Raw genomic sequence first — 19,238 nt, forward strand, 5'->3', positions numbered from 1 at the left:
CGTTTATTTTTTGGGAGGGATTCTACACTCTGGAAGTGAGTAGGTAGTAAGTGCCTAGGTTGGATAGGTTGTAGATTGATAAGTTGTGTAGGTAGGTACCTACCGAAAAAAAGCACTTAAGCTAAAGTAAAATTAGTGAAACTTAACTGCGTTTTATAACAGTATTTATTTACAAAATAGTTAGGTAACAGCAATTTGTCCTGGTTTCTTTCGTTTACCAATTATTACATTTTTAGTGTATGTTCGTACCTAACCAAAACTACAAACTTAGGTAACTACAAAAAATCAATGGAAACAGACTGTATCTACCTACAGGATGGCGCTTTAACGCCGTTATGTTATGATCACATGAATTCATAAATCATAAATCATTTATTTGCATAAAAACATCAGATCTAAGTATTTCAAAAACTAATAAGTATAAATCTGATGTACTCTCACAAGACTAATTTGGATCATGGTTGGTGCTAGAAAAGCATTTTATGTTTGAGTAAAAATAATTACTTATAGTAAATGGGCTGTGAACTGAGAAGTGAGCACAACTGCACAAGAGAATAAATAGGTAAAGGGGCAATTACGTTGAGTCGTTCACCTAACGCGGTCGCCGAACTTGTCAAACTACTTAGGCGTCCTTTACCTACTACCGTGTTTCTTTTGCGGTCGCCGCATGTAGCAGCAAAATTACAAACGAACGACGCACGACTAAGTGACAGTGTATTTGCCCCTTAATTTTTAAATAAGCGCCATCTAACGGGAGTTACAAAGCTAATTGTGATTTTTAATAACAACGTCATCTATAATAAAAATAAAACAACTAAATAGTTCTCGTGTAGCCGCTAGATGTCGCAAGTAAGTTTGATTACAGAGCCATCTATAGACGAATAGGATACAGGATACTAAATTAACTTATCTACTTGCTAATAGATGTCGCTAACAATCGAGTGCTTCTATTTAAAATCAAATGTAGTGAATAAACAAATTTCAGTTAGTTTATAGTACAATACAACAACTTTTCGTTTATTTCAATTTCCTGCAAGTTTAATTGATATTTTATACGAATTATATTTTTGTTTCTTGTTAGTTATTTTTATTTAGTCTTGTAACACCTAACTGACGCGTGTCTATTCACGCCAAATTCACGCTTTTGCCACCGTGACGTCTAAACGCGACGTGTTGACATTTCCATTTCACTTTTTACATACGTGTCAAACAAGCGAGACTTGTGCGCTTCGGCACACTTAATTTTAGGGTTTAATTGTGAGTATATCATTTTTATTACCATTTATTTATGTTTATTTGTAAGTGTTTTGGTGTCAGTACATTTTGTAGCTAACAGAACTGAAGTGCGCAAAAGTGTCGATGGTTTTTCATATTTCGCGTCTCGCCGACGTAAAATCTAGAATATTTTACCGATAGTAACGGTTGATTTGCTTTAACGTACTCATTAACACCGTGAAAGTGCGTCTCATGCAATTTCCATGTTTAAATTGATATAAATGACTCGTGGCAAATGTACTGAGTTAACTTTCTCAAACATCTGGGTAAACATGATTTTGATGACGTCTTTCGTATTTTTCTTTTATTTCTACATCTTTACGATTCCTACATCGTAAGTATTTGCGGGGTAGAAGAGCGTTTGTTATTCGTAAGTAATTAATTCTATTATCTCAAAGGCCTTCATCTATAATTCCCACTGATTACCCACATACTTGCACTCATTAAACTCCTTTCATTTATCGTAGTTTTTTATCTGTGAAATGTCATTAGATGCTTTATCTCACTCAAAATAAACTTCATTATACTTGTACTTCTTGTACTTAATTTCTCTACACATACTTAATCAAATTAAACAAAATAAATTGTATGACTCATGTTTAGGGAAAATACCACTGTCCATTGTGAATCCATATTGTTGTAGTTGTATTCCATGTTTACACTAATTTTATGTAAATTAGTATTGCTACTGCATCTATAAATCACTAATTAGTTAATTGCTGTTTTCAATATTGGGGGTTCACAATGTGTTTGATATAGACCTCAGTGAAGTAGCTTGTAAATCAAATTCAAATGATTTATTCAGTAAATAGGCCGCAATGGGCACTTTTACACATCATTTTTTAAACTACCAGCGCTTTCGGAAAGACCATCAATCAATCAATTATTTAATTACTGATATTTATAACTTATTAAAACTACCGTTGGAGGTCTATGGGGGAGGCCTATGTCCAACAGTGGACGTCCTACGGCTGAGATGATGATGATGAAAACTATAGTCAAAACTGTTAACAACAATATCGGGGGGACAGCAATATTTTAATTTTATAACCAGTTGGTATTACGTAAAATTTTAATTACATAAAAAAATCAGCAGTCTTATTTCGAAAACGCTGCTTTGAAAGCAGTAAGAAAAACATCTACATTTTTATTATTATTTATGTAATCAAATTATTAAACCTATTATTAGGTAGCTCATTAGTAATTGCTAGGTATTTAAACACATAACACATTAACTTTATCAATAAAAGGCAATATTTAGTCATTGCAAAACTATTTCATGTAGGTATGTAAGTAGTTAAAAAAATTGAACACCTTTACACTGATTATTAAGGTTATTATTAAAATTGTCTGCTGTGCAACAATTAAAATTAAATAACTCTCAAAAACAGTTTAAGGTTGTTTAACAGTTAAAGATCCACTGTTTGATATAAGTCTCCAAACACTTCCAATATCAGAACTTGAATGTTTTCTTTTTTGTATTACAGGACAAATATATCTGATAACCAATCAAAATGGCGCCAAAACAGAGAATGCGTATTGCCAACGAGATCGCAAGCAAAAACATCACCCAGCGTGGCAACGTGCCCAAAACCACCAAGGTAATCATCTCGATTCATCTTTGAACTATCATTAATCTTTTCATTGAATATCACCAAAGAAACCGATCAGCACCAAAGTCAACGATACAGTACAACTATAATGTTTATGTCGCTGAGGACTTGTCGGTTTTATTTGTTTTCCTGAAGATGCAAATGAGAAAAAAAAAACAATCTTTTGTTTCAAGTTCCAAGACATTAGCAAACTAGTTTAACTGTATTTTTGTTTCAGCATCGATTCTTGTCATTCAACAATGAATACAATTAATATCATTTCAAGTCATGGTTTTTTAGTTGCCAGATATTGCAGGTGGTAGGACCTTGTGCAAGGTCAGCCCGGATTGCTACCGCCATCTTGCTCGCAATTCCTGCCATGAAGCAGCAGTGCTTGCACTGTTGTATTTGGTGAGGAGAGTAAGACAGCTGGTGAAATTACTGGCACTTGAGGTATCCCATCTTAGGCCTCTAGGTTGGCAACGCATCTGCAATCCCCCTGGTGTTGCAGGTGTCTTTGGGCGCTGGTGATCTATTACCATCAGGAGATCCACTTGCTTGTTTGCCAATTTTGCCATCCAGTCAAATAAAAAAAAATATTGAACTGAAATGACAATTTCTTTCGAGGGGGGGTTTAGACTGTTCCAAGTTGTTTATTCCCAAGCTATTCCCAGTTACATTCAGTCGCAAAAATTTTGTGAAAAAAAGGTATTATTAATAAAAATTCTCAAGGTTTTGAAGATAAGACCAATTATGCGTAAGTGGGAAAATGGTCAAAGGAAAACATTGAGTAGCAATATAACTTCACTTTACAACTGTAGTCAGGGACATTAATTCATTTTCTCAATCTCTTATCTTACTCAATGACGCAATTTCAAAACCAACCTTATGACAATCGTCTCACTGTTCCTTTTGTAACTACGCAATGCTGGTAAATATGAGGCTTGCAAAGTAAGCGAGCAATATTAAAAATTTATCATTGATATTTTAATTATATGTAAACACGCGAGAAGTAATAATATTTATTATAACACGTGCATTGTTATCAACCACCTGTGACATTGAAGACATATGTTTCAAACTATCGCCTTTATAGCAAATTATTAAGATTACATTTTGCAAATCTTTTAGAGTTATTGGAAATAAACTGCGCATTATTTTGTTGATTTTGTCAAGGTTCAGAATTACTTTAAATACAAATGTTGTAATTATTTTAATATTTAAATTATAACACTTTGACAAACATATCTTCAAAGTATTTATCTTTTTTTTATGATCAATGTATGCATATTCTAAAGTAATCTAAATAAGTAAATAAAAAATGAGAACTGACAGATAGAAAATAAAAATTGTGAATCCAATTTTATGGCAAAATAAAAAAAAGTAGAAACCGTATTCCACGAGATACAGTGGAATTTTTATCATGCTAACACTGGGTTAACATTGTTTTTTTCTCCTTTTTCAGGAAAAGGAAGACCAATACCCAGTGGCACCGTGGCTGTTAGCTCTCTTCATCTTCGTAGTGTGTGGCTCCGCTATATTCCAGATCATTCAGTCCATCCGATTGGCCTAGACACAACCCCACCCCGTGGCTTGAGTAGTTTCATCGCCTGCTCACATTTAGGATATCTTTATTTATGATACTCCACCAGGCGTTTTCATTTAATTAAAGCTAGAATACTACCATCACCGTAAATGTTTAGTACTTAGGTGCGTAGTTTCGATTTTAACCGTAAAGTGGCGCTAGTGTTGTATTGATGCGACGGTGGCGCTACTTGAGATTCCCTGCGGTGGTTTTAGGAACTATTCTTAACAGTGACGTTTAGCGACTTGTTATTAAGTCGGCCATCTTTTCTTACTAAAAGAAGGCATGTTTTGTTTTGGGATGTCTTTTTTTTTTAGACTGACTTAGTTATACATCTTCGAAGGTGCTTAATGACTCAATCATTCCAATTTTTTTTATCTTATCTCTTATCCCAAAAATTAAAAATTAGGTTACGCGGTAACTTGGATTTACGTAATATTGAGTGTCCGGTTACCTTAGAAACTGCTCAAGCCACTAAACCATAGTTAATGTGATATGAATGGTAAAACTTGTACACCCTGTTGATCTTACAGCGTGTACAAACTTTACAACTGCGCGTCTCTCTGTGTAACTTCCAAAGTTGCATCACTTATTGTTAAGTTATAACTTTATAAGAATAATAAACGATAGAATTGGGGTGTCACTTTTTTAAGCAGTTGATAACCCTGCGTTGGCAGCCCTATCTTTCACTTTCATTGCGGTTCCTACCGCGTGACATAAAGAAGTGACACTTCTATACCCTTATTGATGATTATTCTTCAGTAAGTAAGCGCAGTTTTAATACATATAATCTCAACCTTGAAATATGTACGAACTATATTCTTGTATATTGTAAAAAAAATCATTTAGTGTACGAATGTTCGACAAATTCATTCCTTTTTTTATTAATTTGACGCACAAAGCAATATGCGACTGTTTTAAACTGGTTTTTATGAAATAGCCCGATGTAGAATGAAATTTCCCGTCACTAGGAAACTAGAGACTCGGCGGTTATATTTTTAATTGTAATTTATTTGAGTAAATACAGTATATTTGTCTCTTAACATAGTTTTTTTTTTCTATACCTTAAGCCAACCGTGGCCGGCAAATGGTATTCCTGGCCATACCCGGGAGACGCGTGAATAGGTACCAGGAATGCATACGTGAGGTACGAGTATATCATTATAGTACCTAGGCATTAATGTTAAGAAGAAGTGTGTAGTAACATTAATAATGTTATGAACTCGCTAGATTTTGCCCGCGTGGAATTCGGTTATCGCGCGCTGTTTCCTCGGGAACTGCATTTTCCGGGATAAAAAGTAGCCCATGTCACTCTCTGGCCCATAAACTATCTCTATGCCAAAAATCACGTCGATCCGTCGCTCCGTTTCGACGTGAAAGACGGACAATTATACAAACACACTTTCGCATTTATTAGTATGGATCTCTTAGCCTAGGTATATTTTGTGTACCGCTGCCAGCAGTGGCAGCCAGAGGCAGTGAAATGAGAACCGAAGGAGTAGCCGGATGTAACTGTATAGGGAGATTGGAGTCAAGAGGAGAGGCCTTTGTCCAGCAGTTGGACTGGCCTTAAAATAAATGCTTATGATGTACAGTTGCCATCAGATATTTCGAACGGCCAAGGTGATCAAAAATATCAAAACATGAATTCAAATTTTTATTAAGTAAGACTCTTTATACAGATGCAGAACTCTAATACCTTAATAATAAGTGTGTTCCGTTATTTTTGACCGCCTTCGCCGCTCCGAATTATCGAAAGGCGACTGTACCTACTATAAAATTGCATAGTACATTATGATTGGTTTTTTGGAGTCTTTTTGTATTTTTTATTTCGACTCCAAATTTTTACTTGTTGTTGTTACTTTTTTTAGTTTTTTATGTGACGTCTCTGGACGAAACATAGATGTCGCTAGTGCTGTTGCTTAAGTAGCGTAGTAGAAATAAGCAACCTTTGAGATATGTATGCATAGGAAAAATTCGTGTCTAGATTCCTGTCCAGCGGTGGTGTAGGGGTTATAGCACGCAGCACGGATTGCTGAGGACCTGGGTTCGATTCCCAGCGCTGGTCTCTTTTTCTGGTTTTTCTGTGCATCCATGTCTCAGTTTGTATTTTCGATTTGCATAGTACAACCTATCATCAAAGAAGTTGTTTTTGACTATTTTAGGACTCTAGCAAACATTTTAGTTTTTAACCCCCGACGAAAAAGAGGGGTGTTATAAGTTTGACCGCTATGTGTGTCTGTCTGTGGCACCGTAGCTCTTAAACGGGTGGACCGATTTGAATGCGGTTTTTTTTATTTGAAAGCTGGTTTTTCTAATAGTATTGTGCTTCATGCATGGCGTCTTGCAGTATGCCTTTGAACGGCGTGGTTCATAACTTCTTTGTAATTTCTCCTGAAAACTTAAGGTAGTGCTGTGCTAGTATAAAATAAAATCAACAACTTTTCCTCATGTATTTTTTTATTTCACGATTAGGTCTAATATTCGAGAGCTTACATTTTTTATCGTACAATAATATTACAACTACCTATATGGTACAAATTAATTTACATTGTCATGTGATAGGGGGACTTAAGGCTACTTGTGGGTATTTGAGCACCTAAATATAGCACCAATTCATACAAATTTTAATGAATTTATTTTTTACAATTTTATTTTATACTTTTTTGCTTTATAAGATGTATGGATAGCAGGCGCTAGCGTCTACATGCAATGTGGGAAATATCATATTCTATTGTTTTTAAAGTAAGGTCTGTTGCTTTCGTATAGGTCCAGAAAATATCTGACACGTCCTAGGTACCGGCCCTACAAATAGAGTCTTATCAGATATTTTATGCACGCTTTTGTGTCAGATATTGATTTTGGTGAATGTGCAGTCACCAGCATTAATATCTGCCACAGCGGAGCGTGCAAAAATATTTGACACGTCCTTCCGGCCCTAGAAATAGAGTCGTATCAAATATTGCTTCTTGTGTGTATTAACTCCAGCACCCAGAGACGTCTTCAATTTTGATTTGATTAAGTATTTGAAAACCATAAGCGCGTCAACGCTCGAAGAAAATAAAACCGCAACTGTACGCGCACGCCGTTTTAAAAAGGAGCTTATACGCGTGTACAATGAGGGTTTTCACAGAGGCGAAATATCACTAGATGGCGTTCTTCTTCTTCTCTTTTAAAATATGGCTTTTCTGTCCTGATTAATAGGACATATTCTCCAGTGTCAAAGTAAACTCTCTTTGAGAGGGACGTTGTACGGTGGTTGTAGTTTTTGCAACTTGATAGTAAAATTCCAGAATTTTAACTTGCGCATTAAAAAATGTCAGACACGAGAGCAATATAGAATTTCGTGATCACTGTTCACTGTTAAGGTTAATCGCCGCATAAAACACTATCAAAATTATACTTCAACTAGCCAAAGAAACACACAACACAACACAAACATCACGCCTGCATTCCCAAATGGGGTATATAGGCAGAGCACACGAAACGTAACCGCTTCGGAGCCACTTTTAGCGATTCTAGGTTCTAAGTTTGACAAAAACGGTACAATAGTGACAGGTTGCTAGCCTGTCGCCTACGGTATACCGTAACCTATATCCTCAGTCGCCTCTTACGACGCCCACGGCCAAAGAAACAGAAACAGCAAAATTAGATATTGTCTACATCCGCCATGTTCGAATGCTACAAATCGAATCCCTAGATGGCGTTAGTACCGTGAGGTTCATTTGACGTTTGACGTTTGCTTGCGATTGGCTCATTTAGTTTTTTAACCAATCACGAGCAAACGTCAAACGGATCTCACGATACTAACGCCATCTAGCGACATTTCGCCTCTGTGAAAACCCTCATTAGTCTGAAACCACCCTTACACTTGGTAACGCATTCACTGCTGCACTGCCACCGATGCACATATGCGTTTCCAGAACTTCGCCCAGTGCCGCTGTCATAATTATTCATACGTTTTGAACGCACATGTGCGTCGGTGGCACCAGTGGAATTCAGGTGGCAGTGAATGCGTTATATAATGCGTTAGTATGAATATATGATCTGATATCGGATCGGATAATCTGAAAGACAGGTACATATTTCATATATTTGGGTGACACTAGGTATTTACCGGACGTACAATACTGACATGATATTTTGTGACACGCCCATAGAAACTCTTGTCAGTTTGACACCAGTTTGAATGGGCATGTACCTACACGAAATATCGGGTCGGTATTTCCATGTCGGCATTTTCCGTGCCGGTAAATAGTTTCACCAATATATTTTACTTACCCCGATATCGTATCGATGTCCATACCGATATCGGATCGGATAATCTGAATAACGCTCTTACTTTCATGTCTCTGGATGCAGAAGTAAATATTAAATCAATCAAACTATTTAGTGTATTTTTAAAGCATGCAACAAAACTTTTTTTTGATCCATTGCCGTGCATTAGCAACTAAATATGGCCTTATAAAAACACTGGTTTTATTCGAGCAAAATAGCTCGAAGTCATACATAACACTAGGCTGGCAACATTAACCAAAATGCCGTGCAAATACAATGGTACTAATAAAAGTATGTACATAAAAAAAATCTTCTACAATCATGTAGGTTCTTTGAAATTTGCTTATTTTTGAGTTGGGTAAAATTGGTAATATTTTACGGATTAAAAGTTACTATTATAAATGACTAAACACGGTATTATTGTGCTTTGCGTAGTTGAAAATTTCAGTAGTAATGCATTTCAAAAAAAAAACATTTAAAAAGGAGTTGTGATGACCACATTAGAAGTATTAAATAAATTGGTAATGGAACATCATTGCCATACTTAAAATCAAAACAACATTTTCCTATGGCAACATGAATTACTGCGTAAAGCTTCTTTTAAGGTCATGCGCTCCTGTTACAAGCAAACTCTATAAAATCACGAAATTGCTACTGAAATGTCAACTTTAATCACAACTTAAAGCTACTTCAACGTATCGTAAATGGCCTCGTTGGGATATGTACCATTCAAATGGATGCTGTTGCTAAAACTTAAGGAATTATTTTTACTTAGACGAATCTCCGTTCTCTCGAAGCTTTGGTCGACTTCTTGCGGGTAATCGTCCATGTTACTAGTTATTTCTAGTCTTATTGCGTGTATCTTTGAATCAGAATGGTCAACGACTCTCTTGTCCCGCTCCCATGAATCTATAACTATCGATACATCATTCTTACTTCCCAAGTCATCCAAATCACTCGAAGCTAAGCTCGAATTGTCCAAATTGAAATCTGTAGTTTTTTCTATCACCACTACTTCAATGTGCCTAAACGGGTTTTCTTGGTTCTCGATCATCTGTCGCGCTCGCTCGTCGTTGCGAATGATGACTTCTTTTTTAACATTGCATATAACTGGATCATTGGCTAACACGTCTATATTGTTGTCATAAGTTTCATCCTCACTAGTTTTGTTGCCATTTGGAGTGCATATTTCTGCATAAATGTTATCAGAACTGGCATCGGAGTCTACGGTCTCCTCTTCCACATGGACTGCATCAGCGACTTGGCCATACGGTAAATCTTCAATAACAGGCAATTTTCTTTTCTGAATCGAAGATATTGACCTTCTCAGTTTAATTTGAGATTGTGGTTCCTCTTCGGAAATATCAATCGGGACGAGTTCGTCATCAATTTCGAGTTTAGGAGTAGGAGCTCTGGGTTTATCAATCTTTTTCCTGAAATTAAGCTTGTCACTATCGTTAGAGCGTTCTGTTTTAGTCGGCATACTGTTACTATTGCTACTTTCTTTCTTGTCAGTAGATTTCTTAGGGTGGAGCAGATTAGACGTCGATTTGCTAAGTACTTTTTTAGTTTTAACATGGAATTCAGAACACAATTTTTCTGTTATAAAAGAGTGCTGTTTTGAATTTATTTCAAATTCACTGTCGTTGTAGAGGGACCCCGCTCCGAACATGTTGATATCTTCACAACTTTGAATTTGGTTATACGATTCTGATTTAGCAATGACTTTTTCTGGTATCAAGTCTGGTTGTATCCTTTGCCTACGTTCTAGATTTGTTGACGATTTTGAAGCGGATGATTTCTTAAGCATATTTTCATCCAGCGATTTTAGTTTTCTACCGGAGCTCGCGTCGCTCTCCATGGAGCCGCAATAGTTGATCTGGTCTACGCTCAAGTTCTTACGTCCATGTTTCATGTTGATGCCGCTGTCCTCGGTATAAGGACTGTCGGGTATCCCTGTCTGTACTGACACCGACTTGGTTAGTATTGGTTTTTTAGGGTTGGAGCTACAATGACTCGTGCCCATATCGGACGACGACGTGGTGAGACTTTTGTATGAGTGGCTTTTCTCGGCAGTCCCATCGTTCTTTCTCGAAGCTCGGAATCTGTCTTCTATGAGCTTCGCCATATCCTGGTACCTCTCTATCGAGCTGTGTTTCTCTCCGAGAGGATCGAACGGGTCCTTGATGTCTCTGTATCTTTCATTGTTCTCTATCGTCGTAATCTTCTCGTCCGTGAGCTTTTCCGTGCTCTTTAAGAGCTTCAGATTCTTGAACCACTTATTTTTCTTTTGCGCGGGGTCTTCCCGGAACACGAGCATCTTATCGTTAGAAAACTGTTCCTCGGTCTTCTCGTCGTTCTTTTCGTCCTTGCCCTCGTCGTCGCTATACACGTCGTAGTTCATGTGCTCGAGTTCGTTTTTACTTAAAAATATGATCGAGCCCTCGGTCTCGTCCGGCATGTCCTTCAGCGCCTTCTCGCTCTTGCCAAACAGGCGCGAGGTATCAATCTTCAGCCCCTGGAGCGTGAACTTGCGTTCTTTCTCGAATTTGACCGGCTCGTTGTCCCGGATGAGGTCTTCCGCAGTTTTCTTGCCGACGACCGTGGAGTTGGCGTAGGAGATTTGTCTAATCCAGTTGTCAACGTTGAGTTGACAGAAGGTGAGAGCTTTCTGAAGGCGCGCGGAGAGGAACATGCGTTTCTCGGAGTCGAAGCCGAGCTGCGTGCGCCGGAGCCGCGCGCCGCAGCCCAGCGGCAGCAGCTGCAGCGCCTCGTGCCGGTCCGGCGCCTTGCCCGGGCTCGCCGGCGCCGGCTCCGGCAGCGTGCACATCACCAGCACCGGCTCCGTCGTCGCCGCCCGCAGCAACAGGTCATCTGGAACGTACGGGGTTATTGCTTAGTCTAGAGACATCGAAACTTGTTTCTTTACATTAGGCACATTAGGCAGCCGCTATCCTGGAGGTGCGTTTTATCCGATAGGTACCAGGAGCAGGAGAAAATAAACTATAAGGCACTCTGCTCACCTCCAACGTCGTGCGCCATTTCAATAGGCACGGTGCCAGCCAACAGTCGTACTCTAGCCGGCAGCCGCCACAGGCTCAAGAGGTGAGGGAGGCGGTGGGCGCGGGCCGCCGCCTCCGCGGGAGGGGGGGTGGTGGGCTCGGTCGCGTCCCATTCTGAAGGCGACAGCTCCTCGGGACACACCTCGTAGAGCTCGCCCTTTGTGTTGATCGGGACGAACAGCTCCTGGAATGTTATGGAAGCCTGGTGTTAAAATTCATGTAGGTATATAAAATAAGCCTAAAATGTATAGAAAAATAAAGTATATTGTACACAATGAGGGCTAATTGACCTAATTATTAATTGAGATTTAGTTAAGAGAGTTTATACCTGCTAAGCTGGCAACGTTGCATTTTTCTTAGTTTTTCTTTTGTAGTTTGGAGTTGAAATAAAAAATACAAAAAGACTGCAAAAAAACAAACATACTCTTCTTAATATTTAATGTGTCTACTCCAATAATTATTAGTGATAATATAGACTTTTATATTCTTTAAAAACGAATTAGTTAATGTTTATTAACGGTTTTTACGGAATTTACGCGAAAGTGTGTGTGTTTGTAAATTTGTCCGTCTTTCACGTCGAAACGGAGAGACGGATCGACGTGATTTATGGTATAGAGATAGTTTATAGGCCAGAGAGTGACATAGGCCTTTTTATCCTGGAAAAATGCACAGTTCCCGAGGAAACAGCGCGCGATAACCGAATTTCACGCGGGCAAAGCCACGGGCAAAATCTAGTGAGTTCATATAACATTATTAATGTTACTACTCACTTCTTCTTAACATTAATGCCTACTACCTATATGATATACTCGTACCTCACGTATGCATTCCTGGTACCTATTCACGCGTCTCCCGGGTATGGCCAGGAATACCATTTGCCGGCCGCGCATGCGCGATCACGACGCTACACTTTTACGACCGTTTCGCGGCGCATTGTCACCCGTGGAATGCCACAGATAAGACAGATGGCTCAATACTTTTCAAGATAGTCACATCACTTTAATAAAGGCTCTTCTCAGTGTGGTCGAACGGTTATCCCTATGTTGTCTCACGGTAGCGTTATATTGACAGAACAGGGCGGTTTTTAACATTAATTTATTACAGCTTTAGAAAAGACATATATGTATATACGCACAGACCCGGACTATGCAGATTAGTATAATAACTCACAATTCCAGTTCATTCCTAAGCCCAGCGCTGTCATTTCTACAATCAACGTAATTTATGGTATTTTTATACGTTACCTCGATTGAAGTACCTAACTAAGGAGAGTCTAAAAGTGAGTTACACAATACGGTATTTGACAACTTCTGATTTTGCCATATGTCAATATTATTATGAAAATATAGATAAACAGATAGTGTTTAGCGAAGAGAAAATTTAAATCAGTTGAAAATTGGATTTATAGTGATTTATTGAAAAATCTATATATCCGTCTCTTTCTCAAACGCTTTTCTCTATGCAGCAAGTATGGCGGTACTGGCGTGTGACGTCACATGCCAGTATGTCTTTCTCTGTCTAATCTTGAATTTCAAACCTTATAACTTTGTTATTTGTAAAGGTAGCTTAAAAATTGTTTTTCTAATCGATAAAAAGCATTGTGTAGTTTTAATTTTTAAAGCATATACAAAATAGTCAAATACCGTATTGATAACTATAACCAATTTCAAACCATCCGTCAAATCTTAAACTTAATGTGACTTCGTACAAGTCCCTGTAAGTGAGTTGTCTGTGCTCGTTAAATCTGTGCATCATGCCATGGCATTTTGTTAAGCCATAAGCAAGAGGCCTATAACATTGCATATTTAATGTGACGTCACATCCATTACGGATAGTCATTAAAACCCTTAAGTACTTCGTTAAGACCTTCCTTATATTCTGTCTGCGGCTAGATTAGTAGTTTTTGTCTAGTTTGAAGATAAATTAAGTTGGATGTGTTTTTTTAATATTATAATAGTAAAACCGTAATTTTTATAAGTTGCTGCTACTCAACACTAGATGGCGCAGGCAGGTTAAAAATTTGTTTAACCAATATACCTATCTCCTTTTACTCCTGTTGTGAAAAGCATACGGTTGATTTTTTTGGCGCCACATGACTGTGTCTCCAATTTATTGACTTTTTAGGCCTAATTTTCTATTTATTTTTTAAATATATCTACGTCTTTTAATATTACGTATTGTCACAGGGAACTGGCCAACACAGCTGAATAAATATCTAAGGGATATAACCAAATAACGCAGGATGTTAAAATGGCGAATCCATTTTATAACTTGCCTAGAAAAATCAGTCATTTGATCAAACCCGTCAACTTGTTTAGTGGAATTACAAAGTCAGATAAAAAAGGCAACCTTTTTTTTCCTTTTCACCAGATTTGTTTAGTGATTTGATAAAATCCCTGATACGTACATCAATATACCTACTACTGCGACATATAAAATAGCTGGCTCTGAAATATTTAATAAGATATCAATACTCTACTTCGCTAGTTAAACCACTGTATAACGTGAATCCTTTCATAACACTACCGATACGGTGTCGATGCTCTAAAGAAAAATATACAGCACCTGCTATAACCGGTTGCTTTATACCGAATTCAGTTAACTGCTTTTATTACGATGGCGTAATTCCAGCGGATACGTAGATGGATAATGTACTATTAAAGATTCGAGACGACTGCGGCTAAGGAAGTCGTCTAGAACAGCTCATTATAAAGAGTATAGATGTACTTAGTGAAACGTTCGTCTTTGTTATGCTACTTCCAGCCTCAATACCTGCTGGGCGTACCTTTTCTTTAAAAAAAAATTTTTTTTTCATACAAATTTTATGAGTCAATTTTGTAACGCCCATACTGAATGTATGGAAAAAACGTCGCAAAACTGTCATTTTTGATTGGGACATTTTTTTAATCCATCGGATTCGATTGTGCTTTTGATTCTGAGTAGGAAAAACCATATTTTGTGCAAATAAAAAAAAATGGGTACACTTTTGTGTGAAAATGCCACCTATCAAGACAGCGTAGGAGAAGGTCGCAACGAGAGAGTTATTACCGATATAAAGGTGCGACCAAACCGTTGTTTAAAAAACGGTGACGGCACGGAATCGCAGTGACGCACCAAATGCGCATCGTTTTGATCGCATGCTCTCCACACCGCTGCTTAAAATACGGAATCGCAGTGACGGTACGTGTCGTAAAACTTCAGGTCTTTACTGAACAAAAGTCGTGACGTTTACGGCACGTCACTGCGATTTCGCACCGTTTACGTATTTTAAGCAGCGGTGTGGAAAGCATGCAAAAAAAACGGTGCGCATACGGTGCGTCACTGCTGCGATTCCGTGCCGTAACCGTTTTTAAAGTAGCGGTTTGGTCGCACCTTAAAGTGGTTAACACCTAAGTTTAAATTTTTATTTGATTTTTGTTTACACTATATTTCATTTTTTTAGCATTAGAAAGAAGCAATCTTGACGTGTCTTTTTATTGAAAAATACTTTTGAAAAACAAGTCACAGCAAATATGTAACAATTAGCAAGGACATATGATCATTTACATTATTTTGGTATCCTAAGTAAAGTAAGTAATATTTTCTGTTTTTTTTTTTAACATTTTTCAATAAAAAGACGTCAAGATTGTTTACCCTTTTTCTAATGCTAAAAAAACGAAGTATCGATTGACTGTTTAATTTGATCATGGAGGGGAAAACTCGCAGATTAATTATTTTGCAATAGGTTCTAGGTTTTCACATCATTGAATGTCTGTGGTTGGGTAAATGGCGTCTTGTTTACACTTTTCATAAATTGGATCGAAATACAACATACCACGCTTAGGGGCTGTTTCACCTTACATTGATTAGTGTTAACTGGCGGTTAGGTGTGATGACGTCTCTATTTGTTTTGTTCGAATAGACGGAGACGGCATCACATTTAACTGTCGGTTAACGCTAATCAATGGATGGTGAAACAGCCCCTTAATATATTATAAATCCCACTAATATAACAAATGCGAAAGTTTGTAAGTCTGTTTGTTTGATTGTTACTTCATCACGTCTTAACCGCTGAAGCGATTTGGATGAAATTCGGTATACAGATAGTTTGAGTCCCGGGGAAGGACATAGGATAGTTTTTATCCCGGAAAAGTTCCCGCGAGATAGTAAAAACCGAATTCTACGCGGAGTCGCGGGTAACGGCTAGTATATTATAATATCATGGCCTTCAAACGGAAGCGGGAAGATGCAAATTGTTACTAAAATCACAGAATAAGTAATAACACAAGAACTAAAATTTGATTCGTAGAATTTTGCAAGTTTACGCTTAGGTTCACTTTTGTAGAAGCGCACCCTACATACTTACCCTAATGGTACCCTGAAAGTATAGGATTACATTACTTAAATTAAACCTTTATGTAATCGACTAATCGTTAGGATGATTTGTTCACATAAATAGCGAAACTATATTTATCAATTAATCTTTTTGACAGCCCACCAGGCGATACGACACTAGCTTTGTAAATGATCTCTATATACAGTGAATGCAATGATTTATGTTTTTCAATATTTATATTTAAACAGAACACAAGTACCACAGTTTCTTTTAAAGTAACTTTAGGTTTGTCATAATCAACAGCGTTTGATACCAGGCTTTCATGACGCAGCAGGAAGTTCCTTTGAAGTTTTTTCGTCTTTCTCCGGTGTCTCTGTCCTTACCGCAGCGCGTGGCGAAGGAATCGGAGGCATCGCGACAGAAAACCTACCCTGGTATTCTTTCTTACTACTAAGACCACTGTTCAAATAACTCCAGGTCTTCCCGTACATATTTGCATCCTTGCTCATCCTCCTCCCAGTTTTCATGGAGGCAGATGTAGTCATCCAAGTTATGATAGCATTTTTACCATATTCCTCCAAATCTTGAATGCCATGGGTAGAAATCATAGTGCCGTCCGGTTTTTGCACTATTATATGAGGTATACAGGTTATTTCGTACATGTATTGAAGTGTGAGTACCAGGGGATCATCAACACGAAGAGTAAACCAGTTCGCTTGCTCGCCGTAGCAATCCCACATGTCTTTAGTGTTTTCATCCATCGGGATGTTAATGACTTCTATGGGCATATTAATGTATTTGACGTTTTCGTATATTTCGCAGAACTTCTGGAGTATGCCGTTTCTGTCTACCCCTTTGGATGTGAAGAGGAGGACGACTACATCAGCGTTTTCGGCTATCCACGAGTATGGAACGGGCTCGAAGTTTTTGTTGAAGACTCTAGCGTCTATAAGCCAGTTGTACGGCGGAAGCGTGATTGGGTTTAATTGAGCCATTGTGCCACTCTGAATTCCTGGTAGCTTCACCAGTTTATCTTAGTATTTTGACTGGAAATTGACAGGTTGACTTTGCTGGAATGTCTTTTGAGTAATGTCAAAGTTCGAGTAGGTTAGGATTAATGTGTTTTTTTAAGGAAATATACGAGTTCAGGTATGCGTAGGCATGCTATAATGTAATGAATGACTCAAAGTAAGATATGGACGGAATCCAATAAAAAATAACACGGAGTTTTGGATTCAAAATTATGTAAAAAATTGTATGTACATTTGTATATAAATTGTTTATTGTATAAAAATAAATATTTTTGAATTTGAATTTGAATAAAAGGAAATAAACAAAATACCTACAGTTGACATACAATGGCGGACTTTTATCCTTTTTTTGCGCTCTGATGTATAAAGCAGAATCTTTGTCTAAGGCGAAAGCAATTAGACTCTATTAGCCACGAATATTAGAAGATTATTAAAATAATGTTTTCATTTTGATTTATCTAATCCGTATTTTTTTTAATTCTTGTTTAACACTATTCAATTAATATAATAATGGCAATCAATAATAATAAGTTACTATAACTAGAAATATCAGTGCATGAACAATTAAAGCTAGTCAGTGAATGTTTATTTAAGTAACGTTGCTGTGTAATTTTCTCGCAAAGTGAAAAGCTGACTGTACAACTCTATCATCATAAAACCCATTTTACCCTTGACTTAATTATCAACCCTTGCCTGCAGCTCGGGTGGATACAAACGTCTCGGGTAAAATGACCCGTTTCATATTATTGCACAATCTACTATTGTTTATGTGTTTCTGTGATCATTTTATAATAATAAAGTAATAATAGAGACGCCTACAGCCTATTTAGGTCCTTAAGCTGCGTACAGGCTTCATCTGAGAATAAGCGGTCTAAGCTACATTTTGGGATTGGTAAATTCATACACAATGGTGTAAGCAATTCAATGGAATTGCTTTATAGTTCACGGCAAATTCCCTCGCAATATTTTCCTTCACTGAAAAGCTTAAATTGTAAATTTCCAAAGTAAGCTTGAGCCATGACCGTATACTATATAGATTTATACTTATTTATGTCTATCATACATTATTTTACCAAGAAATAATAACAGCAAACTCGTAATGATTTTCATTCGACCTAAAAACGAATGAAACGTCAAAACAAAATCAAAAATCTGAACCTGTGGCTGACCGTTACTTATATTACTAGCGAAAGTACTGATATAACTGTGCAAATAATTGTAGTAAACAAACAAGTTTATACTTTAACAATTACTTAACTACACTTTTTCTACGAAAGAAAAACCTGCCCGAATATTTCAAAAGCACAAATTTAGTTTTACCGTCCAAAATCAATCCTAACATTCATAAACGACGTTATTTTGATATGATTAAAGTTCGCGGTCATCTGAACTGACTTTTGACAAATGAAATTATAATTTGGTTTCTAACGGACGCCGTGGAATAAATGCCAATCCTTTTACGGTTCAAAGTTGACCGAAAACAATACACTTTTACCAGCTTAGCTTTGCAGCTGTTTCATGCGCTAATTTAATCAGCAACTTTAAACAAAATGGCATAGAGTCGAAATTTCAGTAACAGGTGAATAACGAACGCAAGAATAAAATTGCTTGAGTTCACGTCAAAAGTATTCATTTGCGGCTAAGTAATTCACAACTCAACCGTATCCCACTGTAATAAAATCGAATTTCGAATACTTTTGTTTACACAAGTGGTTTTTGCAACGTTGTCATAGCTTCGTGCGGTGCATGTGAAATATATCGACGCGAATTCTTTTGTCCCTCTCTTACTGCTTGAGTAGGATAGAGATGCATAGATCGACAAGAGGAAACGATAGTCGTGCTAACGAAACTGTGCCAGTCGATGAACTGTGGTCAACCCAGACCGTGACCATAAAGGCTCGGCTATGAATACCAATTGTGGCCCTACTTTTGTACTACGGTTTGGCAAAAGGGGTTCATTATGACAAGGAAGAAGAAATTAATATAATCTAACGTAACCAACAAAAAGTTGGAAACCCCCGACTTTGTCACTTCAAAGTTCAATATCTCAAAAACAGCCAAACTGATTTTGACGAAAAATGTCTTAGGACCATCGCTAGA

General features: G+C 37.4%; 3 protein-coding genes across 4 annotated transcripts in view; 1 reads left to right on the plus strand and 2 right to left on the minus strand.

Annotated features, from left to right (window-relative positions):
• The first annotated feature begins 1,150 nt into the window (after nt 1-1,150).
• LOC141441421 (stress-associated endoplasmic reticulum protein 2) lies at nt 1,151-5,495 on the plus strand. 2 transcript variants are annotated; one of them, XM_074106145.1, is made up of 3 exons: nt 1,151-1,257; nt 2,763-2,876; nt 4,333-5,495. In XM_074106145.1, the coding sequence occupies exons 2-3, from the start codon at nt 2,790-2,792 to the stop codon at nt 4,438-4,440; spliced, it is 195 nt and encodes a 64-aa protein (XP_073962246.1). In that variant the 5' UTR covers nt 1,151-1,257; nt 2,763-2,789; the 3' UTR covers nt 4,441-5,495. The 2 variants fall into 2 exon arrangements, with proteins under 2 accessions (XP_073962246.1, XP_073962247.1); XM_074106146.1 differs by lacking the exon at nt 1,151-1,257 and adding an exon at nt 1,563-1,645.
• A 2,338-nt stretch (nt 5,496-7,833) lies between these two features.
• B4 (imaginal disc development protein B4) overlaps nt 7,834-19,238 on the minus strand; it is a 174,519-nt gene continuing 163,114 nt past the window's right edge. The window contains exons 5-6 of the mRNA XM_074106649.1: nt 11,754-11,976; nt 7,834-11,604 (exon numbers count right to left, since the gene is read on the minus strand). Coding sequence (XP_073962750.1) covers nt 9,416-11,604; nt 11,754-11,976 — 2,412 coding nt within the window. The 3' untranslated portion in view covers nt 7,834-9,415. The remainder of the gene's footprint in view (nt 11,605-11,753; nt 11,977-19,238) is intronic.
• Nucleotides 16,418-17,236, minus strand: LOC141441739 (uncharacterized). Its single transcript, XM_074106578.1, has one exon. The coding sequence runs from the start codon at nt 17,100-17,102 to the stop codon at nt 16,428-16,430; it is 675 nt and encodes a 224-aa protein (XP_073962679.1). The 5' UTR covers nt 17,103-17,236; the 3' UTR covers nt 16,418-16,427.

Source organism: Choristoneura fumiferana, chromosome 24 (genome assembly GCF_025370935.1).
Source record: "Choristoneura fumiferana chromosome 24, NRCan_CFum_1, whole genome shotgun sequence".
NCBI lineage: Eukaryota > Metazoa > Arthropoda > Insecta > Lepidoptera > Tortricidae > Choristoneura > Choristoneura fumiferana.